This window comes from Onychostoma macrolepis, chromosome 22 (assembly GCF_012432095.1).
Source record: "Onychostoma macrolepis isolate SWU-2019 chromosome 22, ASM1243209v1, whole genome shotgun sequence".
In the NCBI taxonomy this organism is placed as follows: Eukaryota; Metazoa; Chordata; class Actinopteri; order Cypriniformes; family Cyprinidae; genus Onychostoma; species Onychostoma macrolepis.
The window spans coordinates 24,026,263-24,053,876 of NC_081176.1; the positions used below are offsets into that span (position 1 = coordinate 24,026,263).

The following is a 27,614-nucleotide window of genomic DNA, read 5'->3' on the forward strand; positions in this document are numbered from 1 at the left end:
TGTGGTTTTTTAATGAGAGGCTTAATAACAGCCAATTTGAAGGTTTTGGGGACATATCCTTATGACAATGATGAATTAATAATAGCCAAAAGAGGATCTATGACTTCTGGAAGCAGCTCTTTTAGTAGTTTAGATGGAATCGGGTCTAACATACATGTTGTTGGTTTAGATGATTTAACAAGTTTATACAATTCTTCCTCTCCCACAGTAGAGAATTAATGGAATTGTTCCTCAGGGGATCTATAGTGCGCTATCTGATGCGATACTGTAGCTGACGGCTGCAAGGATAGAATTTTATCTCTGATAGTATCGATCTTGGAAGTGAAGTAGTTCATAAAGTCATTACTGCTATGCTCTTGGGAAATGCCAACACCTGTTGATGCTTGATTTTTCGTTAATTTAGTTACTGTATTGAATAAATACCGAGGGTTATGTTTGTTTTCTTCTAGAAGAGACGAAAAGTAATCAGATCTAGCAGTTTTTAATGCTTTTCTGTAGGATAGGGTACTTTCCCGCCAAGCTAAACGAAATACCTCTAATTTAGTTTTCCTCCAGCTATTACAACAGCATGGCTTCGTAGTAGAAGAGTCCGGGTGCTGAATTGACTTGCCTGCAGTCCAGATCTTTCACCTATAGAGAACATTTGGGGCATCATTAAACGAAAAATACGTCAAAGACGACCACAAACTCTTCAGCAGCTGGAAACCGAAAAAATCAGGCAAGAATGGGACCAAATTCCAACACCAAAACTCCAGAAACTCATAACCTCGATGCCCAACTGTTGTGAAAAGAAGAGGAGATGCTACACCATGGTAAACATACCCCCGATACCAACTATTTTGAGACCTGTAGCAGGCATCAAATTTGAAACGAGCTCATTTTGTGCATAAAATTTTAAAATTTCTCAGTTTAAACATTTGTTATGTTATCCACGTTCTATTGTGAATAAAATATTGGCTCATGTGATTTGAAATTCTTTTAGTTTTAATTTTATTCAAATTTTAAAAACGTTCCAACATTTCCGGAATTCGGGTTGTAGTAACTTAGTGCCTTGTCATGTCAGTATGAGTTTGTTTGTCTATTTTGGTCAGACTTAAGAAAATTAAATGGAATTATTAAGTTTTAAAATGTTTTTGAAAGAAGTCTCTTATGTCCACCAAGGCTGCATTTATTTGATTGAACACAGTAAAAACAATAGTAGTGTGAAATATTATTACAATTTAAAATAACCGTTTTCTATTTTAATATTATAAAATGTAATGTGATTCCTGTGATTGCAAAACTGAATTACTCCAGTTTTCAGTGACTTCACATGATCCTTCAGAAATCATTCTAATATGCTGATGTGCTAATATACAATATATTTAACATGCCAATTTATTATGCTTTATTAAAAACACATTTATTATAAAATAGCATGTATTAAAATGTTATCTAATGTATGTTATCAAAATCTTTTTACAGTGTAGTACAACATGGAAGTGTGTGATAAAGAAAATATTATCACTCTTAGAGAAAGTGTGTATGTGTGTGTGTGTGTGTGTGTGCACGTGCGAGTATGTATGTGTGTGTGCGCGTTTTTGTGACAAATGAGGACAAAAATTTGTATAATGACAAGGACACATAGGTATTACAAGGAGAAGGTGACTTTTCAGGGCATTACCCCATGTCCCCACTTTTCAAAACGCTTATAAATCACACCGAATGGAGTGTATTGAAAATCTGAAATAGCACAAAGTTTCCTGTAAGGGGTAGGGTTAGGTGTAGGGTTGGTGTAGGGCAGTAGCACATACAGTTTGTACAGTATAAAAACCATTACGCCTATGGGATGTCCCCACTTTTCACAAAAACAAACATCATTCTGGCTGCCTGACCTTCTCTATCTGATAAGTGAGTAAAGTAAACATAAAGGAGAAGAAGGGTAAAACAATCATTGGGGAGGAATGAAAGCTAATAATGAGAATTAAAGGAGAGAAGGTAAAAAATAAAAAAAACAATCTGGTTGAATGAGAAAGGTATAAAACAGAGAGAGAGAGGAAGTGTGTGAGCTGATATGTTGGTTTTTAACAGGCTGTATTTAGCCAAGGACCAGACGCTGTTTAACAGGCTCCCCTGAGGAACATGAACCAATACACACAAACACACACAAACAGAGCTGCATGCTGCAGGCCAGATTCCATTCAGCAATTTCACTTTTTCCATGAGAAAAACAACAACAATATAGCACCAAACAAAAGCTGGTGGTGTGAAACAACATTAAGAGTAACTTACACTGTATCAATACAGAGAGTCCAGAAAACCCACAAACATTTCAAACTAGCATTAGCAACAGCTGTTTACTACAGTGGCTAGAATCTGAATAAGAACCAAACAGCTCCAAAAAAATCAATGGTTACTCATGTATTACGAAGTGAACTATTTAAACATGTTACGTTTCAAATTACAGAGTGCCAATCTGTCTTTTTTTTAAAAAATAGGCCTATGTTCGTATCAGTTCTGCTACAGCTAAAAAAAAAAGGGCAAATAGGTTGACTGAGGATTAGAGGAAAGGAGAGAAGGAGGAGAGAGCGAGGGATTACGCAGAGTCAAGTCATTTCCGTTATGCTGAGGGGTCTGGCAGAGGTCAAAGATTTCAACACTGTTCCTGGACTTTTAATATTAAGAGTTACACTACAGAGAGCAAGACAGAGACATATTGTGTGTAAAAGTGGCCAATTTGAGTAACACTTAAAGTAACACTTTGAATTTGAACCTGTGTTTCAGATATTTTACACCGTAGATATCATATCTTATCAGGTGATGGCGCTAAAAACATAGCTTTTAGAGGACTGTGTCTTGTCAGTGTCTGTCAATACACAAATATATAATATTCTATATGCTACTTTCAAATGGGGTCAGTAAGATGCTTCGTAAACTTTAAATCAGAAAGGACATTTAATTGGTCAAAATGGGCACTATAGACATTTATAAGGTTAGTAAAGATTTTAAATAAATGTTTTATGAACTTTATAATAATAAGAAATATTTCTTGAGCACCAAATCAGCATGTTAGAATGATTTCTGAAAGATCATGTGACACTGAAGACTTAAGTAAAGATGCTTCAGCATTGTATCACAGTAATAAATTACATTTTAAAATATATTCAAATAAAAAAAAAACAGTTGTTTTAAAGTTGTAGTAATATTTCACAATATCACTGATTTTCCTGTATTTTTGATCAAATAGGCTAAATGCAGCCTTGGTGAACATAAGAAACTTCATTCAAAAACATAAGAATTGTGTATTATACATATATTTATTCACAACTCTTGCATTTCACCTAAATTCAACTTACTAGTAGAATGTTTAGATATGTTTACTGGAAAACAACACAAAAATACTGGTTAAGAAATCCCAAAATGCATACGACAAGTGTTTCATTTAGTTTTATTCAAAAATACATGATTATTATTGAGTCTTATTTATTTAGTGCCTATATAGAGTGTTCCAAATCAATAAATTATAAGACTTTAATCATTGTGTAATTTAATATTTTTTTCTATCATATTAATCATATTAAGGGTTTGACGGCCTATCTTTGATCTTTGGTTCAGTCATATAACTGCTGGTTGCAGTACTGTACCTCTTGGAAATGCAATCCATTCCCCCTCTGTCACAACTAACTAAACTCAAAATAACTGGCTATATAGGATTTGAATCTCTTGGATGGTGTATGTGAGTGCTGCACGCTTGCATGTGAGTGGGTTCATGACACGCATGCATAAACTGTGAGGAAAATTTATAATCACTGTACACTTTTGCCAAAGGCTAGTTGAAAAGTTCAGCACACTTATTCATTCAGTTACACAAAGCAGAGCTGCTTTAATACATAACAAAACACTCATACTTAGGCTTAAGAGCTGAGTTTCATGTTTGGCCGACACTGTCAAAGTCATCTCATAAATATCCCAGTGGTACAAACAGAGAGCAAAACTGTTGACTCACAGGGCTAAAGCTAAAAATCCCCTTTAAGAATCAAAGCTTCATGGACAAAGTCTAAAACTCACAAACCTAAAGTGTACACATCAATTCAGAGCTTAAAAACATTAAAATGGAGGAATGAACTTCATCTCTTGAAAACAACTTACAACTGCATATGCATCTCACATAACTAGCTATCAGCACTATACCAATCTAACTGAAAGTGATGTTTCTTACATCACTGTTTGCTAAATACAGCATTGTGATGTTGCATTAAAAGATATTTGACAAGTTCAAGTCCTGGTTGGGCATTTGGCACTGGTGTCTCAGTGCTACTTTGGGTGAATGTCGGAAGTATACAGTGACACCATTGATGATTTCCCAAGACACAAGCTATAAATAACTGTTTTCACACTAATACAAGTGACAGATCTTCGAGCTTAACACGCCATTAAACCTCCAAGTAAGGCAAAATGCTACTCAAAAAAACTAAGCGAGAACAACAAAAGTTCCATGTAAACAATTTCCTAAAATAGGCCACTGCTATTATTTTAACTGTTGTAAAATCAAAAGAGCAAATTACCACATTTTTACTGTAAAAACAACAACTGAGTATCCGTTAAATTTACCGTTGTTCGGTTAATTTTCAAGGGCAAAATTTCAATAGGAATTTTGCATGCAGGGCGAAAGATTTCCTTACAGATTCTGTCGCCAATTCTCCGCATTTGAACAGAAGCTGCTTGGTTTGAAACCCTTACGAAAATTAATGTTAAAAAAAAAAAGTTTAACCATAGTAAAACTGGTTATACAAATGGTACCTAATTAATACGCAAAAAAACAAAAAACAAAAAAAACATATTACACTATAAGAAAAGTGATTATAGTAAAGGAAATGAGTTGTGAGAGCTGACCCTTACCAAAAAGTAGTATACTTTACTACTTTAGTTTATTTTATGAAGTATACTTAAGTAACGTTCAAGTATACTTGTAAGTTTTTTTTTTGTTTTTTGTTTTTTAAGTAAACTTAAACTTTACATCATACTTTAAGTATACTACTATGTCCCTATTTAGGTATTAATCTGTATATAATTTGATAAATGAATATCTGAACATACAAAACTTCATGCTCCGAACATATGTGACGGAGCCACGCACACTTACTAGAGCGTCTCATTCTAGCGTTCAATGCCGAGGAGGAGTCTAGCCTACAAGACTCTGAAGGACTGAACTAGGAAGGATGCAGCCTTCCGTTTGAGAAACACCCTTCATGTGGAAGCATCTGTTGTTTCGGTTTCTTCTTCACTGGAAATTCTTGTACAGAAGATGTGTAGCACCCGTTTTTTCATATAACAATGAAAAAACGGATTCTAGGAGCACAAGTAGCTCAAATATATTTTGACTTTTTCTAAGTATAAGTGAAGTATACTTAAATGTCATTTTAAGTATATTTCAGAGAAGTACATAAAGCCCATTTCTGAGAAGTACATGAAAAGTAGACTAAAAGTATACTTTCCTATTTTTAGTTTAAAAGAATACTGTAATAGCACACTTCAATAAACTTCTTTTTCCTAAGGGGTGCTTCATAAAACTACAGTATACTGAAAATAAACAATGACAAGTTTTGCCCGCGAAATAATGTGACCGCGCCTTTAAAAATATTCCAAACTAACCCCATTGGATACGCACAGTAGTGTAGGCTACACTGCGTATTTCTAGTATGGTATATTATTGGGAACATACCCCTTGTCACCACAGCCCGGCGACGGAGAGTTGTGTCAAGCCTGAAGAGTTTTGCTCCTCCTTCCTAAAACTCTGGAGGTGTTGCGCTCCTGCCATTCAGTAAAAACACCATCGCGTTCCTAAAGTTCAGACGTATGGCTGGACGCAACCTGTACGGAACGGGAGGCTCCGTATGTGCGCTGTATGGTGATGTGTGTCAGAGCTTCCCTTCAGGAGAAACTATTCCTGCCTAAAGAATGACCGTAGAAGAGTCTTGAAAGTCATTCTTTTATTACGCTACGTGGTCTCTTGTGGATAAAACAACGCACACTTGCTTCCCGTTTCGCATTTTACAGGTAAGCACCGCAACGAATTATTTATAGATGCTCGCTGAATATGACAGAATGTAAACATTAAAAAAATTTTTTTAATATAGGCTATCTTTAGGGGTTATTTAATAGGTTGCACAAAACATTTCAGTGTGTTACACTGGGGGGAAAAATTCTGAAACTTTTGTTTATGCTACTTTTGTTGAGAAAACAAATGTTGACAGTGAATAACAGTGTTGAAACTTTTGAAAAGTTTCTTACCTGGTCTCATGAGCTTTCAAAGTGGCTTCACTAAAGCATGTCTGTTTTAAGATTATGCACTTCACACCAGGTAACCCAAGTCGATATTTCATATTGTGCAATAACTGCTTCAGTGATGAATGGTTGTGAATTATCCCTCATAATAAACACAGACACAAAAAAAAATAAATAAACATAACGAATGCATGCTAGTTTGAAGCGATAAATCTTAATAGTGAATCAGAAAGTTATTAAAATAAAGTACAACAACACTTTTATGTATTACACTATATTATATATGATACATACACTACATTACATATTTATTACATTATGTTTTATGTGTGCGAATATGGTGGTGTGTTTTGGGGCTGACATCCCTAATTACGGTTTGAGTGGTACCTATGTGCATGTGTGAACAGATTGCAAATACACCACTGTGTGCTTTTAACCACAAAGTTAGATTAAACATTAGTCACGTTCTCCTGAGGATATAATCACAACAGTTCTGTTCATTATCGGTCGTTACATCTCCAAAACAAAGTGCTATCCATCTACATCACCTTTAGACAGCACAAATAGACTATATCACATAAACAGTGCTGGGACGCCACAAGACAGCATTGCGCAAGACCATCAGCAGCATCATAGCAAAGTATCATAACATCTTGTGTGGTTATTAATTTAAGTTATGTAAAATAGTTAAACAGTACATGGGGTGTAAAGTAGAATATGCTTGATTATTCTGGCTTTTAAACCCATGCTTCAAAGACACCTCAACAGTTAAGGGGAGCATTTTTGTGGAGGACTCTATTAAGAAGTACTTTGGAGCAAGGGTTGAGTGACATGCTGCGATTTTGGCCATTCATTTTAGTGATTCTGAATAGTTCTGGTAATCCTCCTCAGCTGTATGCCGCTTTTCATTGCTCAGTGGTTGGTTAGAAGTCTAAAGGAGATGCTGAAATGGTCATAACCTTTAAATACCCAGTAGATTATCACAACATATGAAGTGTAGCTTTTGTGAATTGTTACTTTTTATACAGGTTTTAGCATACGGTCTTAAAAATGAAGGTTCCAGAAGGGGGTTTTCGTAACAATACCAAAGAAGAACCTTTTTTGGTATCCCAAAGAACCTCCCACACAGCAAAATCCCCAGAGTTAAATCAACTCTGCTCAGAATACATAATGTCTAAATCTACAGCGTGTTAAAGGAACCTGTTTTTAAGAGTGCACAGTCTCTAAAGAGGACTATATTTTGCAGGCAGGAACTCAGAAACCAATATGCTGGTCCAAAGATCCTATAATGTAACAAACTATTTTAATCATCAACCTTCAGAACCACATAAGCATCTCAAGAACTTAATATACTCTTCTGGAAGAGTTGAGAACGCTTTGAAGAACCTTTATTTTTTGGCTGTGTGCAGATAAAGTTTCAACAGTTTAACAGATTGCATAAGCACACATTCGTACTGCACTCAACTGCCCCTATGAGCAGAAAACCCAAGATATATTATTTGCTTGTTTAGTGAGATATTGTTTATGAATGACGTCAAAGCAGACCAAGAACCCAGCTGCGAGTAAAATCTGATCCGTCATTAGTAATCTGGGCTGCATTCCTTATGTAATGTGTGATAATAACTGTAGTAAGCATGTTAACACGTTTTTGTTCGGTTAGAGATCAGCTGGCAGGCTGCCAGTCATCATTCGGGAGAGGCAAACACGAAGGGGGCACTTAGGCTACGAAGCGTATGAGAAAAGTAAAGACAGAGATATAGAAGGAGAGCAAGCAAAAAGCACAGGCAAACATTCCTGACGCGGTGTCTCAGCAATTTAATTAAAGGGACTAGTGGGATGTTATAGTGGGTATTCGGAGGTGAAGGCTTAACCCCCCCTGGCCAGGCTTGGACTAATCCCAAGGGTCAGCTAATAAGTGCTTGGGTCATGCCACCATGACAACTAAATAGGGGAGTACCTCAAAAGGAGCTTCCCAGTCACAGTTAATAACTGCATGATGGACGTTAAGACACAGCGAGCAGGAATAAGTGTGTGCAGATGCTAAGTTAAGAGTGGCCTTAATTAGTCCGCGGTAGAGTCAAGTGTCTGACATCTGAAGGTTATTTAGTTAGAAACACTTTGATTGTAAAGATTGGGCCTTTTGTGTCTTGAGTGTGACTCTGGCTGTTGTTAAAGGTCAGATGGAAACTCTAGAAACACGTCACTTCTTGTTTGGATTATACTGATCACTCAAAATCACAAAAATCTGTTGCAGTAGTGACTGCCAAAGCATGAGCCCTCCTACTAAGACTGGGATTTGATTTTCCTGTGGTTTCTTCCTCCGTGAAGTGTTGGGTAAACAAAGAGTTGCAATACAGGAGCATTAAGCATGAAACAATGAAACAACATTCAACCGTACTAGTGTCAGAGAGCTCAGAACAAGTTCAGTGTATTTCCTGACCCTTGTATGTTCTTTATTATTATTATTATTTATTTTATTTTATTTTATTTTTCATTTTACCTCAAAAATCAGCTAAAAAATTTCATGTTCGTAGATTCCATATGGGCCTGTGGCAAACTTAAAAAATATATATATATATATTATACACTAGTCAACATTTGAAGTGGATCAAAACCTTTTATCAAAGTTGTCCTAAAACCTAAAACCAAAATACGTTCTTGTCTTAGGACAACTTTGATTAACTTTTTTGATCCACTTCAAATATTGACTATTGTATATCTGAATTAGGATGAATAATTTCTCAGGAACACAAACAGAAGCATCAAAAATAATATATAATAAATATAAAATAAACATTCAGATCAAGATTGTCCATATTTGAGAGAATCTCCATGTTCTTCATAATCTGTAGAGCCCGGTCTCATGAAAATGCGTATAAATAGTACACCAAATAAAAACGAAAACTCGTTTTGATACGCAAAAATGGACTTTGGCGTATATATGATACGAATGTGTTTGGCGTGCAGATAATATGCAGTTTTCACGTGCATATGATACGCATTTACCCCACAACCCTAATCCTACCCATTTTTGCATATCAATACCACGAGTTTTCATTTTTATTTGGCGTACTATTTATACAAACTTTCATGAGATCGGGTTGAATCTGTACAATGCAAATTGTAACCTTTTTGAGTTTGAAGTTTTCTTCAATAACTAAACTTGGTCAGTTTTGGTAATAACTGGAGTGTTGGAAATAACTGAATGTAGTAATTCAAATACATTTTCAGTAGCTTCACAGGCATTATATTGAATTCAATGTTGCTAATCATTACCATGTTTTAGATTCTTGTGTTTTTTAATTGTATCTAATATGAATCTTAAATGTAAGAAAATGTAGTTGTACTTAATATAAATCTATTTTAAATGTAAGCTTCCCCACCACTGCTGACAAGAGATAAAGAAGACTGGTGAAGAAAAGCTCAAGTACTGTATTATCTCATGATGTGGCTTTTAGGATTTATTTTATGTATGCTCTGCCGTGGTGTCCACTTGTAAAAACAGAGTTTAGATTGTAGCCCTGCTGTGTGTGTGATCATGAACAGAGTGAAGGCAAGAGCCAATGCCAAGAGAAACAAAGAGATCAGAACATTGTTAGAAATAAGCTTGAATAAGATTGGATGGTACACTAAAATACGTTCTTAATATGCTGAGAGATATACAAAAGCCATTTCTTGACTGAATCCCCTGAGAAGTAGGGATTCAAAACATCTACTCTGGTTGTTTTTTTTTGTTTTTTTTGCACATCCCGACCAGCAGCACATAGCAACACTAGCTCAACCAATCGTGTGAGTTTGGGGTGGAGCTATATGTTTACCCAACCAATAGAAGATAAAAGGAGAAACCTGTTTGAAAACAATCATTGTTTTGCAGTTTTTGAGAGGAAATTACGCAATTTACCTCTAAGGATACATACTCTGCAAGTAAAACGTCTCCCAGGTGCACTAAGAACATCTTTCATTCTTTTTAATATCTTTTTTTCTTTTTGAATGTGAACTGTAACATCTTGTTATTCGCTTGAGGACGGAGTTATGGCCTTTGGCTGCGTCTGTTGGGTGGTGTTCAGGTTTTCACAAGTTAAGAACAGCAAACATCCGTCTGCCGTCCTTCAAACGCAGTTACTCGGGAGAACGCTGTTTGATCAAAGGGATCTGCTTCTATGATTACTTTGGCTGCAACATGTGTTACATTAAAGCTGCAACAGTGAGTTATAAAACAAACATAAACATGCACATGATTGGTGAAGAAGATGCTCAAAAATACAAACTGCGTTCAAAAGTTCAAAAAGTCATTAAGCTTTTTTATGCATTAAATTGATCAAAAGTGACTAACTATACACTTACAATTCAAATAAATGCTTTTCTTTTTATCAAAGATTCCTGAATAAATGTATCACAGTGGCAATGAAGACTGAAGTAATGGGTGCAGGAAATTTAGCTTTGAATCACAGGAATAAATTACATTTTAAAATATATTAAAATAGAAGAGAATCATTTTGAATTGTAAATATATTTTTCACAATATTACTGCTTTTACTGTATTTTTGATCAAATAAATGCAGCATTGGTGAGCATAACAGACTTCTTTCAAAAACATCAAAAATCTTGTTCATGGATAGTTGAATCACAAATGTCAATTCTATCCCAAAATAAGATCTTTAAATCTTCTTTTGTGTCCAATGTTGCCCAAACAACATTGGACCCCACTGACTTTCATTGTATGAAGAAAAAAGCTCATTTCGTGTTCCACAGAAGAAAGACAGTGATATTATGAGTAAATGATGACAGAAATATCCTTTTCAGATGTAAGTGACGTCTATTATGAATGGCTAATCCCTCTGCATATTCACATGGCAAAGTCACGAAACTAACTTGAGAATACTGATAGAGTCACACTGAGGTCACTTGTACTCTTTAATCGATCAGTGCCACAATTGAATGGTCTCAGAACAAATTCATCAGCAGACTGCCAGGACAGGATCAGATAAGCCTTTAAACACACACACATTGTATTGGACTGTCTTTCATTGCTTTTCAGCGAGCTGCAACAGTACACAAACAGATCAGTGTGCTAGAGAGTGACGGAGAACTTCCCTATAGTATTTAGTTACTTCGGCCACACTTACACCATGTCTACACATTACAAGCAACAGCTACATCATTCAAAGGAGGTAAACGTTCTCCCAGGGAGCCCCAATGTCACTACCGTGCATGGTACAAACAGGTCGGGACAGGCAGAGAAATTGATTTGGTCTTGTTCCAACATACCTCATCATCACTGGAGTTGAACTGAGTCTGGTATCACATTCGTTTATTTGTTTTAATGGGCTGTCGGTTGTAAATAGATCTGCTATGTAATTCAGGACCGAGGTGTTGAGCTCTAAACAGCACTTATGTGTTGATTTTGTAGCATTTTGGTATTTGGTTTGTTGCCCCTTTGTTTTAAAGGCATTTGAGTTGTATGAAGTTTTGTGTAAAGAGCATCTTGTGTTTCAGTGGAAGCAAGAACATCTGACCTTTTCAACAAAGGAGATCATATGCTCAGTATCACAAATGTGATTATTTGATTAATGGCCTAGAAATTGTGCAGAAACGTAGAGTATTTCAGATTTGAGATTTGGTCTGAGAGACTGAAGTCTTTAGAGCCCCTGACACAGAAAACACTCAAGCTGACACAGCTGGTCAGAAGACAGGACACCCCCTGTGGGGCAAGAAGGGGGGCGGTGGGGCGATTTGTTCCAGCACGTCCCAGCCGTGAGTTTTCTCCTTTTTGCAATTAAATTACTTTCAACCACAGGCACACTAAATTTATATTCAAATTCAGATGTAGAAGAGTTTGTTCCTTCATTAGAACAGATTTGGAGAAATTTACATCACTTTACATCACTTGTTCAACAATGTATCCTGTGCAGTGAATGGGTGCCGTCAGAATGAGAGTCCAAACAGCTGATTAAAACAAAGGATTTCTATTCTTTAATGCAATGGATTGTAACTTAAAAGTTGTTTTTGAATGTCACTGTATTGTATATTAACAGGCCGGGGAAGGGGTGTTACTTTTATTTTTATTTAATGTTATTTATGTTTGTTTATTATGTGCATATAAGAAAATGAATCCTGGAACTTGTGAATATTGCAAGGTCATTCAATGACTAAATAAAAGCTTATTTGACAAACAGCTGATAAAAATATCACAATAATCCACATCACTCCAGTTCATCAATTAACATCTTGTGAAGTGAAAAGCTGTGTTTTTAAAGAAACAAATCCATCAAGCTGATTTTAATTTCAAACTGTCGCTTCCGATTAAAAGTCCATGATCCATAAATCCCTGTTGTCCTCTCATATCAAAATGCCCCAAGTGTTTTCTTTGTAAACAGTGCTTAATCATGCATATTTTTCTCCTGATTCAGACAGGCTGATGTTTTCACTGGATAAAGCAATATTATGGATAGAGGACTGTGTATTTTTGCTTGAAGCAACAATTTAAAGTTAAAAAACATCTTAATGATGAATTTGTTTCTTACAAACATGCAGCTTTCCGCTTCAAAAAGACATTAATTGATGGACTGGACTGGAGTGGTGTGGATTACTTGTGGATTATCGTGCTGTTTTTATCAGCTGTTTGGATTCTCATTCTGACGGCACCCATTCACTATAGAGGACCCCAGCTTCAGGTTCACATTTAATTCATATTCAAATTCAAATTAATTCCTTGTACATAACTAACATGACTTTCCATGCAATATATATACAGTATATATAGATAGATAGATATAGATGTTTATCCGATTTGATTTTGTTCAAGAAAAATATTTAATTTATGTTTTCACGTAATATTTTTCCCTTAATTTAGGCTAATTCACTTCTCGTTCACATTCATCAGTTTCATATTCAAATTCAAATGAATGTTGCAGTCATTTTTATGGTTAACTCTATAAAAACTCCATTCAATACATGTTCAACTGTAGGTTCACATTCAATTCATATTCAAATTTAAATGAATTTGATGTAAAAACTGCACTTTTCCATGAAATAGTTGGTTTATTTTTGGTTTAGTTTAGTTTCTATCTAATTCTCTTTCTCTGGCATGGATGCTTTCCACATCTGTACAGTGCGAGTAAACATCTGCTGGACTCTTTGACTGCTGATCAATTTTAAACAGAATTTAACTCTCAAGGCTTTGACTGGTGACTGACACTAGCGCCTGAAATCTGTGTGCTTGCATATGAGTCATGGCATTAAGATCTATGGCGTCAGGCCAGCAACGTTTGACACCTATTATGTGTTACGTAGTACACCGAATAACAAAAAATAATGTGTTAACTTGAATAACTTGCTGCTGAATGTGTTTAGCAGGTGTACAAGTGTTCACCTCAGTCAGATAAACATTCTTGTATGGTGTGTGTGTGTGTGTGTTTGTTTTTCTTTGAGAGATGTCAAGGTGAATGCTGTTATGATTAACTCTATTACACACAGATTTAGTATGAAGGTAAGCCAGAAAAAACAGAGCTTAAAAACTACAAGGAACCTGTCCTGAACCAACTAAACCTGCACAGAGAGAGAGAGAGAGAGAGAGAGAGAGCAAGAGACATGTATAGACAAGTACAAACAGTTCTCCCTCACTCTTCATTTGTCACAACACAATTCAAGTGTAGTTTGCCCTTTGTAAACAGATCAATGATTGATTGCACACTTTATTGGTACAGTTCTAGAGAAAATTCTGATAAACGGCGCATATATATATATATGTGTGTGTGTGTGTGTGTGTATGTATGTATGTATATAAATGATGATAAAAAAAAAAAAAAATATATATATATATATATATATATATTATTTTTTATATTCATATAAAATTCAAATGTTAATATATCATGTATTTAATGTTAATGAAGAATTGTAATGTGTATTTGGATGTTTTGATGAGTGTTTAAGACGATAATTGAAAGGATATTCATATTTGAGGCCTATTTTCCAAGCTATTTTGCATGTTACATAGGCAAAATAATGAAATGAATAGGCTTGAATAGGCTTTCAAGCTTTAAAAGAGATATATAGCATTATAAAAGTTGTTCATATAACTCATTACAGTCAAACTGGAGCATTTCATAACCATAACATTAAGACGTGCTTTTGGAAAATATAACTTTATTCTTATAATAAAATAAAAACGTAATTTAACTACTCCATAGCAAATTACTTCTTTGCCCAATGGAGTATGAAAATAAACTCTAAACAAGTCTTAATATCTGTATACAAATGTGTTTCTGAACTACATTCATCGTGTTTTATGGATGAGTGAAAAAACTGTACATTTTGTAGTGCATATTCATAAAGAGAGAGGCACAGAGCAAATATGAATCATGCACGCAATGCTATGGCTTCAGATTATGCTACCTAACAGCATGCTAGTCATAACAGCAACATATTACAGGCAAGCAAGTCGCAAACACACTGACCTTTCAAATGCAGCCCTTCAGAAAGAAATGTGCAACACAAAAGGATGCTAAGAACACCAAATGACATCTCTCATAAACACACCCATCTTAAAATGCTTCTCGTGCCAGACATGCTACAGTTTCCAGGCGTAGTTTGTACCACAGTAGGTAGGTAGGTAGGTAGGTAGATAGATAGATAAATAGATAGATAGATAAGCAACATTTGTAACAGTATATGACAGGTTGGCGTGTGTCAGCGGCATGTGTATGTTGGTCTACTTTGGTCTTTTGTCTTGTTAAGATTCTCACGTTTCACACAGAAACGCGGTGTCTCCGCCGATGTGCATGGCTAGCAGGTGTGCACATGCACACAGAGAAGATTGTAACTTGAACTGCCTACAGGCCCTGGGCAAAGTTGGGGAGGACGGCCTACCTTTATTGCACTTAGTCTGGTTAAAGCCACTCTCCACCTTTTTGGTGTCTTTTGTGTGTATTTGAGAGAGTGTTTGTAGGTTCACATTCAATTCATATTCAAATTTAAATGAATTTGATGTAAAACTGCACTTTTCCATGAAATAGTTGGTTTATTTTTGGTTTAGTTTAGTTTCTATCTAATTCTCTTTCTCTGGCATGGATGCTTTCCACATCTGTACAGTGCGAGTAAACATCTGCTGGACTCTTTGACTGCTGATCAATTTTAAACAGAATTTAACTCTCAAGGCTTTGACTGGTGACTGACACTAGCGCCTGAAATCTGTGTGCTTGCATATGAGTCATGGCATTAAGATCTATGGCGTCAGGCCAGCAACGTTTGACACCTATTATGTGTTACGTAGTACACCGAATAACAAAAAATAATGTGTTAACTTGAATAACTTGCTGCTGAATGTGTTTAGCAGGTGTACAAGTGTTCACCTCAGTCAGATAAACATTCTTGTATGGTGTGTGTGTGTGTGTGTTTGTTTTTCTTTGAGAGATGTCAAGGTGAATGCTGTTATGATTAACTCTATTACACACAGATTTAGTATGAAGGTAAGCCAGAAAAACAGAGCTTAAAAACTACAAGGAACCTGTCCTGAACCAACTAAACCTGCACAGAGAGAGAGAGAGAGAGAGAGAGAGAGCAAGAGACATGTATAGACAAGTACAAACAGTTCTCCCTCACTCTTCATTTGTCACAACACAATTCAAGTGTAGTTTGCCCTTTGTAAACAGATCAATGATTGATTGCACACTTTATTGGTACAGTTCTAGAGAAAATTCTGATAAACGCATATATATATATATGTGTGTGTGTGTGTGTGTGTATGTATGTATGTATATAAATGATGATAAAAAAAAATATATATATATATATATATATATATTATTTTTATATTCATATAAAATTCAAATGTTAATATATCATGTATTTAATGTTAATGAAGAATTGTAATGTGTATTTGGATGTTTTGATGAGTGTTTAAGACGATAATTGAAAGGATATTCATATTTGAGGCCTATTTTCCAAGCTATTTTGCATGTTACATAGGCAAAATAATGAAATGAATAGGCTTGAATAGGCTTTCAAGCTTTAAAAGAGATATATAGCATTATAAAAGTTGTTCATATAACTCATTACAGTCAAACTGGAGCATTTCATAACCATAACATTAAGACGTGCTTTTGGAAAATATAACTTTATTCTTATAATAAAATAAAAACGTAATTTAACTACTCCATAGCAAATTACTTCTTTGCCCAATGGAGTATGAAAATAAACTCTAAACAAGTCTTAATATCTGTATACAAATGTGTTTCTGAACTACATTCATCGTGTTTTATGGATGAGTGAAAAAACTGTACATTTTGTAGTGCATATTCATAAAGAGAGAGGCACAGAGCAAATATGAATCATGCACGCAATGCTATGGCTTCAGATTATGCTACCTAACAGCATGCTAGTCATAACAGCAACATATTACAGGCAAGCAAGTCGCAAACACACTGACCTTTCAAATGCAGCCCTTCAGAAAGAAATGTGCAACACAAAAGGATGCTAAGAACACCAAATGACATCTCTCATAAACACACCCATCTTAAAATGCTTCTCGTGCCAGACATGCTACAGTTTCCAGGCGTAGTTTGTACCACAGTAGGTAGGTAGGTAGGTAGGTAGATAGATAGATAAATAGATAGATAGATAAGCAACATTTGTAACAGTATATGACAGGTTGGCGTGTGTCAGCGGCATGTGTATGTTGGTCTACTTTGGTCTTTTGTCTTGTTAAGATTCTCACGTTTCACACAGAAACGCGGTGTCTCCGCCGATGTGCATGGCTAGCAGGTGTGCACATGCACACAGAGAAGATTGTAACTTGAACTGCCTACAGGCCCTGGGCAAAGTTGGGGGAGGACGGCCTACCTTTATTGCACTTAGTCTGGTTAAAGCCACTCTCCACCTTTTTGGTGTCTTTTGTGTGTATTTGAGAGAGTGTTTGTCTGGAGGCCTTGAAGTGTGTGTGTGTTTGTATTAATGTTTTGCGTGAAACTACTTGTTAAGTGGACCTTATTATGGTTATTTAATAGTAGTCCAAAGAAATAGGAACCTAAAATTTGAGTTCTTGACATTGTAACATTAATCAATTACATTTGTGCCTTTAAATTGATGCTACACAAATAGAGGAAACAGAGCAAAAGCACTTGAGTGAAAAAAGGTAGGAAACCGTAAACACCCATAATGCACTGGGCTCAATGATTTTAGAGACTGTCCGTGAGCAGGGATACAAAAAAAGCCCTTGAGTTGTTAAAAGTCCACCACATTACATGTTTTATGGACTTTTGCTGACAAGTAAACAGAAATATCTTGGTGTAGGTCAGGATCGGGAAAGGAAGGCGAGCAGCGTTTAAGTATCCTAAGCGTAAAGTAAGCTTTGTCAGAGCCATAGCTTTGTAGGCAGCAGATCAAACATGAAGGTACAACTGCACCCAAGACACCAGCTAAAGGTACTTTCCTACCTCTGCTCTCTTCTCACCTCTCCCACTGTTTCCTGTCTCTCCTCCTGCTGTCCTGCCTATTAAAGGTAAAAAAATAAAAATAGAAATAAAAATACAATGTAACCAAAAAAAAGAAGGAACCTGAGCAATAAAACATTTTTATAATAGTGTCTTGAAAGCAATTACAGCAAGATAATATAGAGATCGTCCATGTTCTCACAGCCAATTCTCATTTTGGACTCCTTCTCATGTCTCAGCTATGCCTACTTATATTTTTACAAAATAATTTCAAGAGAAACATCTGAAACACTGTTGATTCCAAAATGAGAAATATCACAACTACGTCTCCTCAACTTGGGAATACAAAGCTGGTTTAAAATCAGTGAACTCACCCTTTAATGGGTTTTTAAGTTTTTTTTTGTTTGTTTGTTTTTTTCCTGCACAACGTTGGGTTTACTGTAAATTAATCCTCCTTTTTTTAAAGAAACATTTTAGCTCATTCTTAAGTTGGGTCTTTGGAGATTACATTTCAGCACATTGATTTTTGGCTTTTTTTTTAAAGTACTTCAGCATTCCTGGTCTTATTGCACAAGATTCACAAAATGCTATTCTTCATTAAAATTCCTTTTTAAAATATTATTTATATAATATTTTATTGCATTAATTTACATTTTTAATTATAGATTTGTAATATAAAATAAATATCGTCACCAATGTCATCTAGGCAGTGCATATTATTGGCTATTATAAAAGAGCCAAAATGGTTATGGTACTATAATGCCACTTTTCATGATCCAATCAATTCCCAATGGTTAAAATCCATCCAAAAAAGATGGGTTGCAAATGCTGAAAATTGTTGACAGACAGTAAGCTAGCGCTGTAGCGTTAATGTAGACAAGCAGGGCTCAGATCATTTAGTTTCGGATTTGTAGTCTCTGTTTGCTTTGCATTTACTCTCGTTGATGTCTAAGCAAGAAAGAGTTAAGATACTGAAACGATCTTATTTGTGACTTTAGTGCTAGTCGAGGATAGCAAAGACTTGGCTCTGGCTCTGCTTTAGAAGCTTCTGTTGTGGTTGAAGTGAAGCATGAGGAAAGTCACAGTTACCCTGATGAATCTGTTTTGTATTTTAAATCAGCCACATGTTCATGAGCTTGATTCAAGCATGCGTAAACACAAACAGCTGCTTACAGGCATGTGCACACTCGTACAGAATCCACATTTAACTGCACATGCCTGTTTCTCTTTTGGTTTCCCTCCCTGAAATCCTCCCCCTACCCTAATCGCAAAACAGTTACTTAATGGGAGCTCGCTGTCACCCGGAGAGACCGTCCCAATGCATTCTGGGTAACACAATCCAGCTGTGCTTAGGAGCTGCTGACGGAAATGTGTATTTATCTGTGTGTCAATATGTGTGCATGGCTGAGTAATCTCAGGAAAGTAGCATTACATGTATGCTATTTAAAGAAACGCTAATTCACACCTCTAGCAAATGTGAGTGAGTGAAACTATGAGTGTCTGTGTGTGTCTGCCACATTTTTACAACAGGTCAACTGCTTGTCAAGCTACTATTTAGAAAAGGAATAAGTAGTTGGTTAAATTGCAAACTACCAGCATTACTCAGTTAGCTACACTACAACCAAAAATATTTAGCTATACTACAAGCTTCTAACAAATTTGTAGCTAAATATAGTTAGCAACAGTGCAAGCTGCTAACTAGCAGTTAGCTATGCTAGCCTACAAGCTACTGTTTAGCTATAGGCTACCACAAGCTAATTGCAAAAAAACTGTAGCTAAATATTTGTATTAGTTGGTTGTGATATAGATAAATGTCTAGCAAACATAAATACTTAGATACACTGAATCTACCAACATTAAGTAGCTAACTGCATTAGGATAACAACTTAATTTATTATTTTATTTATTTTATTAAATATCTCTGAAATCAAATAACATATATCATGTATACGTAGATTTACAGATATGGAGTATTTAACTGTAACTGGACTAGGCTAACTAACAACTAACTACCAACACCCCTATTTAATTATTTAGGTTAAAAATGTTCATTAACAGCAGTATTTAACATAATTTTTAAAATTTAAGTAAAAAGCCGAACAGGGACATCTGTACAAAGTTTAAACTGAATCAGAAAATAATGATTTAAATAATTTAAAAGAATGAACTGAATCACTAAAATGAATCACTTTCCAGTGCTAGAGTATGTCCATATCTTTTGTTTGAACAAGTAAAAAACTAAGCTATTTTATGAGGTTAAGTTAGTCATTGTTAGTTAGTTTAGTTAATTCCCAACAACTGTTTCACAGTCTCTGGACTCTCTTCATGATGATCACATTCACAAAATACACACATAGGCTACGTTTTTATCCTCTTTGCAGGATTTAGTTTAAGCTTTCGGTTTCGGCTATATTTATTTAGAACTTTGCCATTCAAAAGCAGTTTTTAAAGGAAGGATAAAGGATGAAAAGGAATGAGTGAAAAACAAAACCCACACAAATATTCTATAAACAGGGTCATTCGAGGCATCTCATATTGTGGCTTTCCAGTTTCTAAATCTTGTTTTATTCCCCCTTTCCAAGTCCTCTCTCTCATCACTCACTAATTAAAAAACATTCTTATCAGAAGTAATGAGAAGTCTAATAAGAATACAAACGGATGTTTTTTTTAATTATTTCTCATTCAGCTGGGCATTCATTCATCATTCATGGCTTATAAATAAAACAACGCTGAGCCAAACCCAGAGGGAGTGTGTGTCTGTGTGTGTTGGAGTGATACCTGTGTGTTGATTTTTGGGTGTGTGTAAGCATGTGTCTGACGAGAGGCTAAAAGAGTGTCATAAATCATCAGACTGACTTAATGTCAAAAGGATAGTTCACCCAAAAAATGAAAATCACCCCATGATTTACTCACCCTCAAGTCATCCTAGGTGTATATGACTTTCTTCTTTCAGACGAATACAATCGGAGTTATATTAAAAAATGCCCTGGCTCTGCCAGTGGTAGTGAATGGGGTTTAAGGTTTTGAAGTCCAATAAAAGTGCATAAATCCATCACAAGAAAGTGCTCCACACAGCTCCGGGGGTTTAATAAAGGCCCTTTGAAGCAAATCAATGTGTTTTTGTAAGAAAACTATTCATATTTAAAACTTTATAAACCGGAATCTCTAGCTTCTGCTAACTGTGGTGTTCCAGTGGATGACTTAGTACGTAGGCTGTGAAGATATAGGAACATTCTAATGAAATTTTCATTTTTGGGTGAACTGTCTCCAACAATCCCTTATATAATAGCATTCTGTAGCATTCTGCATTTGTTATTAAAACAGTGACTAAGCTTAAGATCACTCTAATGTGTGACCTACAAAGAAAACAAAAGTCTTGATGACATTCAGCTCTGCTTCACCTGTGACTTCCTTCTTCACCTCATGCCATCCTCGTCAAACCTGTTTTCATGCAATCAGTTCTGACAGAAGATTGGCAAACAAGTACATGAACCCTGAAACAAATAAAGAAAAAGTGAGAGAGAGAAATTTCAAACCCTTAGGAGGCCCCATGCCTTCCTGTGATGAAGATGGATTTTTAGGGTTATTGCAAAATTCCTGCCGTGCCGGTGGGATTGTACATATGCCAGAGAAGAAAGGGAGAATGGAAGGAGGGCGAGAGAAGACAGGAGAGAAAAGACGGGAAGGTAGCAACCCCCTTTAATGAAAGCTCTAGTTTCTGTTCAAAAGTCAAGCAACCTGTAGAGAGTCCAAACACATTATATAGCAAGAAGGAAGATGGAATGGAAAGCAAAAACATACAAGAGATGTTTAAAACTGCAGCTGAAAGTACAGTGGCTAAAATATCAAAAACTAAATATATATCAAATAACCTGGAGAGGGAAAACAAATGGTGAATTATCTGACTAAGATGAAACTGCAGAATAATTACAATTTTAATAATTGGACCAAATTGAATGTCAGATCATCTAATCATAAGGCAAACTCATGCATACTCACTCTCCTTCCCATCCCTGCAGGAAAGTTGAGCTTAAGCTGTTCACCTTTGAAACATGGTAGCTGGTTTCTAGCTGATCCCAGCTAGTAGACCAACTTATACCAATAACAAACTAGAAGGTCAAACTGATTTTTGGAAAGTGGTGCCTGGTCGACCAGCCAATGACTAGCTTGGACCAGCTAATAAGTACATATCATATTCCAAAACACAGCGAAACAGCAGAGTCAAACAGGCTTCTTCTATCAGATCAGATCAAAACAAAACAAAGTGAGCAAATATAATCACAAGGTGTCCTAATAACCAAGCCATTGCCCTTCAACGAGAGGAGGGAAAGAAGGGGCAGAGAAAAAAGATAAATGGTTGATGTGAGAAAAAGAGGCTCACAAAAGGAAACTCGGACAGAAAAAAAAAAGGATGAAAAGAGTGTACCTGCCAAACGAATGGTTGTTCATCTCCCTCAATAGACTGGCCCTTTAGTAGCCAGGACTCTTGTTGGAACAGTAAACTATTCTTTGTACTCACAAACATGCACATTGTTATCTCAGCAGTGGAGAAGATGGCAGAGGCTTGGCCTAGGCCTTTGTTCACTAGAAAATCAAAGAGATTGTTGAACAATCACCAAAAAGGGACACACACAAAATAACACAAGGACTTTCATTGAAAATTAAGGGGCACCACTTGCACAACTTAAGCTAGCAATTATTTGTTTTTTCACAATTAGAAAGCTACTTATGTTTAGACAATCAAAGTTGTGTCAATGAAGAATCTCCAGGTTTGTGTGTGTACTGGGCGTTGAAACGCTGGGTGGGCTGCTCTGAGGACATATTCTGGGATGAGGTCTAAACTCTCTGAGATGAACTCATTAAGCAAACAGTGGAAAGAGTGAAACTGAGTGCAAGGCAGGTCAACAGACATTCGGTCAGCTGGGCCGTATACCACAGCAATTGTTGGATGATCTCAGAAAATGCTGAAGGAAAATAAAGACAAAAGTTATTTAGCCACACCATGAAATAAGCTTCAATTCTAGTGCAGAGTCATGCACCTATTTATTAATCTTTACTAAAGAGGCACCAGTGACTAATTCAGAACTGACTCAAAAACACTTACAAACTTTCTGCCACAGCATTTCAGACCAAGCTTTTATTTGATTTTTTTTTAACCTGCAGTACTTGTGTAATTTAAATATCAAAGTTACATTGGGCATGACAATTCTGGTCATCACAACTGGAGGATTGCCCTGCAGGATGGTTGTTGTTTTCTCTGTGTAAGGATGGAGTTGACAAAGCCTTGCCAAAAGCTTTAAGTGTACCATTTTCTGTTTGTAAGCCATGTAAAGGAATTGTTCAATACTGGTTTTGATTCAGGACCCAAATTTTACATTTTGCATGGTCCCAAAAGAATGCCAAAATGGTTTAGCATGGAGAACCATCTGAACATCAAACACTGAAATGTTTATTATTAATATTACCATGATCTGCATAGCCAGGGGTGTCCAGCCTTGCTCCTGGAGGGCCCCAATCTGCTTCATCACTGAAAGCTTTTAGTAGAGGCCCTGAAAACCTTGATTTGCTGTTTCAGGTGTGTTTAATTAGGGCTGGTGTTAAACTCTGCAGGACTGGACAGGACAGTAGTCCTCCAGGAGTAGGACTGGACACCCACGTCAAAGGCCCAATAATGTGTGAACACGTATATACAATAAAAGATCATCTATGCAAGTTTTGACATTGGGTTTCTCTTTTTTTTCTGTTGCAGGATTGCATCACAAAGGCTAGACAGTGTTCAACGATGCGGCCATTATCTTCCCTGTCTCATCTCATTTTGTTTCACTTACTGTGTGGATCACTGAGCAGCAGATGTCCTCAAGAGTGCATGTGTAGCTCCATTGTTGCCATCTTCTGCGTTCAGCAGAACTTGAGCAACATGCCTCGTGACCTCCCCTCGTCCACAAAGAACCTCTACGTCTTTCAAAACAACATTAACACCTTGCAACAGCAGGACTTTGTAGAGCTTGGCGAGCTTGGAATGCTGGACTTGAGTCAGAATGCCCTCAGTGAAATCCCTGATGGGGCGTTTAGCCCACTCTCCTCTCTACACAACCTGGACCTCTCTTCAAACCACATCACCCACATTTCCAAAGACAGCTTTGCTGGACTGGTCAACCTGGAAAGGCTGTATCTCTACAGCAACCGCATTCAGAGCATTCACCCAGCTGCATTTGAGGGACTAGAGAACCTACTGGAGCTGAAGCTACAGGGGAATCAGATTAGTGTGTTGCCAGCTTTGCAGCTGCCCAAGCTGCTCCACTTGGACCTTAGTTATAATAGTATCCCACCTATTGAACCTGAAGATTTACAGACGCCACACCTTGAGTCTCTTAAAATAGCTGGACTGCGGCTGACCAGTCTGGATGAGGAGCTGCTAAGCAGCCTGGTGAACCTACACGTTCTGGATGTTTCCCAGAACCTACTTGTAGAGATTCAACCTACACTGAAGGCAATGGGTGGCCTACGAAACCTCAATTTAACTGGGAATCCCTTGAGATCCATAAAACGAGATGACTTCCAAAATTTGGTTAATTTGCTAGAGCTTGACTTGAGCAACCTTAATTTGCAAGGCTTCCCCGAGGGCTTCTTCAACCTTTTCCCCAAACTTGAGAAACTCACTGCAGCAGAAAACCCCTTTAACTGCCTCTGCCCACTGGCCTGGTTTCCAGCATGGGTAAAGGATGCTCAAATAGAACTGCTAAGAATGGAGGAGACTCGATGCCACTTTCCACCAATAAACTCAGGAAAGGTTTTGGCCAAGTTGGAGCATAAAGATTTTGGCTGTCCCACTACGACCATTGAGTTAACAAGCGCAGGGACAAGCAGTACTACAAGCAAGCCCACAAACTCCACCACACCATCAGGCACAACGCATGCCATCCCCCCGGCGCCACCAAGTGAGATGCCCTCAGCAGACACAGACAGCTTCCCTCTTTCCCAGACCACTGCCTTCCCCAGAGAAATCATAGAAGATTCTGAAGAAGAGGACATTATATGCCCCTCCAATATCTGTCTAAATGGGGGAACATGCGTATTTGACTCGAATGGGGGGGTTGTTTGCCTGTGTCCGCCTTCAATGTTAGGACTCTACTGTGAGATTCAAAATCCAAGCTTCCTTCCTCCACCTTCGCCTAGAGTTTCTATCGAGACCATTGCTACAGTCCAGCCCAACACAATCAGCTCCCTTCACATAACCAGCACTTCCATTTCATTAGACCTTCACCGTTACATCCACACACGACCACACATCCGAGGAATCCGTCTGACTTACCGAAACTTGTCAGGCCCCGACCAAAGGCCACTACAACTGAATGTGCCTCCAACTTACCCTGAATACACGCTTAGAGGGCTACAGCCAAACAGCACCTATTCTGTATGTGCTAGTCCTCTGGGAGAGCCTGTCCATGTCTCGGTTAGTGCCTGCATGGAGGCTCGCACAGCAGGAATCCCACCCTCCTCCCATCAGCCAAGTGTTGACAGGACTGAACCTTCTTCCTCTCTCATACCCATCGTGGCAGCTGTAGCGGTGGTGATGGTTGTGGCCATTGTAGCTACTGTGGTGGTTATCCACCGCAGGAGGAGATCCAAGGCTGCAGTAGATATGGACTTACATGAGACATCTCCTCTGGAATTAGAGGGAGTAAAAACCAGTCCAGAGAATGGTCTGACACATCCGAAACAACCCGACATCACCCCTTGCCCGTCTTTAGTGCAAAATACCTTGGAATACGAGGCACCTTTAATACAAGGACAGTGTCCAGCCAACAATAATGTAGCTTGTACAAAACCTTTGTATGTGTAAAAGCCATATTGCGCTACTCATACCTCCAAACCACAGAGGGCAATGTGCTCCATGACTCCTGCAGGCGGGTGCAATGCAGACACTAGATAGACTCTGGCGGGTTGGTGAACATTTTAATGCATCCCAGCCAAACGCTTAAATTGACTGCCAGTATTTAAACCAGGTGGCGTCAACATTTTTTACAGATTCCTTAAAGTGCCTTTTTAATAACCATAAATATCAGCAAATCTGAGAAATGGCCAGACATTACTGAACATAGTGTTGATAGGCTGGAAAACAGGTTTCTTTAAAGGTAGCTCATTAATTGTGTATCTGGCTCTGGAAGTGGTAGACAGGAGTCAAAAGCTCATGCCTGGACGCCTGGACTTTTTTTGTCCAGAAACAAATTGCACTGATCAGAGACACTGGGACTGTGCCTAAGAAGTGCCTAGAGAAGCTGAAAGTGATCAGCCTCTTAAAAGATGCTTCAAACAGGTTTTAAACATCCCTCTGTTCCTCTACCCCATCTGTCCTGCACAGGAGATTATTTGCTGTGAAAAAAACAAAACATGAAGAGACATTTTCTTACGTTGTCTAGTTTACGCTGTTATGTTAAAGCTGTGTTATTATGTTTTTGTATTTTTAAAGGAACAGTTCACCAAAAATAAATTCTGGTATTGACTTACCCTCATGTCATTCCAAACCTGAATGATTGTCTTCCATGGATCAAAAAACAAACTATTGTAGAAAGAAAGTCACATGAGTTTGGGAAAAGTTTATGAGAGTAAATGAAATCAAAATTTTCATTTTTGGGTGAACTTTTTCTTTAGGTACCATTTCTGTGTCCCTTTTTGTGTTTAGTTGTTGTGTTTGTTTTGACTTGTAAACATGAGACTGTAGCAAACATTTTTTCTCCTCTCACTTGAGTGCAACAAGTTAAAATGCTTTTACTTCTAAGTGAAAACAAACTCACTTTACATGAGTGAAGTCTTCATCCTGCATTTGACAAAGAAACACTTTGCAAGACTATAAACACCCGCAGCCATTTTTGACCTCAAACAAATTCCACACATTAACAAACACACTAGTGCTATATAAGGATATGGATAACAAACGCTTTTAACAAAGCTGTTTTTTTACGTGCCAGCTTTCTAAAAATGTCCTGTACTCATGCTTCACGGGCCCCAAACACAGACAAACGAGGGGAAGTCTTCAAAGCCAGGGTTTTTTTGTATTCGTTGCCAAGCTGAATGCAGATGGCTTTGCTCATTTGTTTCAACCAGACTATGAAAACTAACAAAAGCATATTATTGTACAGTGATGGTATCAGGTGCTAATACCATGGTACTTTGATATATACTGAATGATTCAAAAATACTATGCCAAAAAATCTTTTTTAACTTGTTTAATTTGATTTGTTTGGATTGATTAATTAATCATCTTCCCCATGAAATCTTCATTAAGCCTTTGCTTCAGAAAATAATATAACAAGACCCATGTACAAAGAGTACAACTGATAGTTTTTCTCTGTGAAAGTGCGAATGTGTTTAAGCCAAAAGTGTCATTGTGGAATTGCATGTTTATGAGCATTATCAGCGCAGTAAAGTTGTGTTAAGAGAAATGGAGCCAGTAATCTAATCCAAAGTGAGGAAAGGTCAATTGTCAAATGCTCCCCACTCTCAGCAACCCCTTTTTTAGCCCTGTGCCACATATTTGTGACCGTATGCAGTATGTGCGCTGAAGATGTCAGCGTCTAGCACATCTAAACGTTTGAACTGGAAAGAGGAACAGCTTTACACAGCATGAGGGGCTTCAAATATTTGAAACATTTTCAAAACCGCTTTCAAGTCCCATGCTTACTTTGGGATGCTTGTTGTTTCTCTCTTTTGTTGTGCACAAAGCCAAGTCTTCTCTTTTTTTGGATGTAAAAATGTGTACTCTTTGGAAGAAAAATGTGACATCTGTTGAGAAAATAAAATGGAAAAACCACTCTTCTGTGACTGTTATTCCCTACCAAAACGTTATGCTTGTACTCGGTAATTAAAACAGCATGTCCACAAAGTTCAAATTTAATCTAACTTTTCTGAATTGTTCTG

The 27,614-nt window shown here is 37.1% G+C and overlaps 1 protein-coding gene across 2 annotated transcripts; it reads left to right on the plus strand.

The window, feature by feature from the left end:
- Positions 1-5,685: 5,685 nt before the first annotated feature.
- On the plus strand, positions 5,686-27,507 carry vasna (vasorin a). 2 transcript variants are annotated; one of them, XM_058761722.1, is made up of 3 exons: positions 5,686-6,036; positions 12,799-12,938; positions 23,446-27,507. In XM_058761722.1, exon 3 carries the CDS (start codon positions 23,479-23,481, stop codon positions 25,537-25,539), a length of 2,061 nt encoding a protein of 686 aa, XP_058617705.1. In that variant the 5' UTR covers positions 5,686-6,036; positions 12,799-12,938; positions 23,446-23,478; the 3' UTR covers positions 25,540-27,507. The 2 variants fall into 2 exon arrangements, with proteins under 2 accessions (XP_058617705.1, XP_058617704.1); XM_058761721.1 differs by lacking the exon at positions 12,799-12,938.
- Positions 27,508-27,614: the final 107 nt, after the last annotated feature.

Excerpts from the sequence above, each read along its gene's own strand:
- vasna (XM_058761722.1), top strand. The coding sequence starts at position 23,479 with ATGCGGCCATTATCTTCCCTGTCTCATCTCATTTTGTTTCACTTACTG.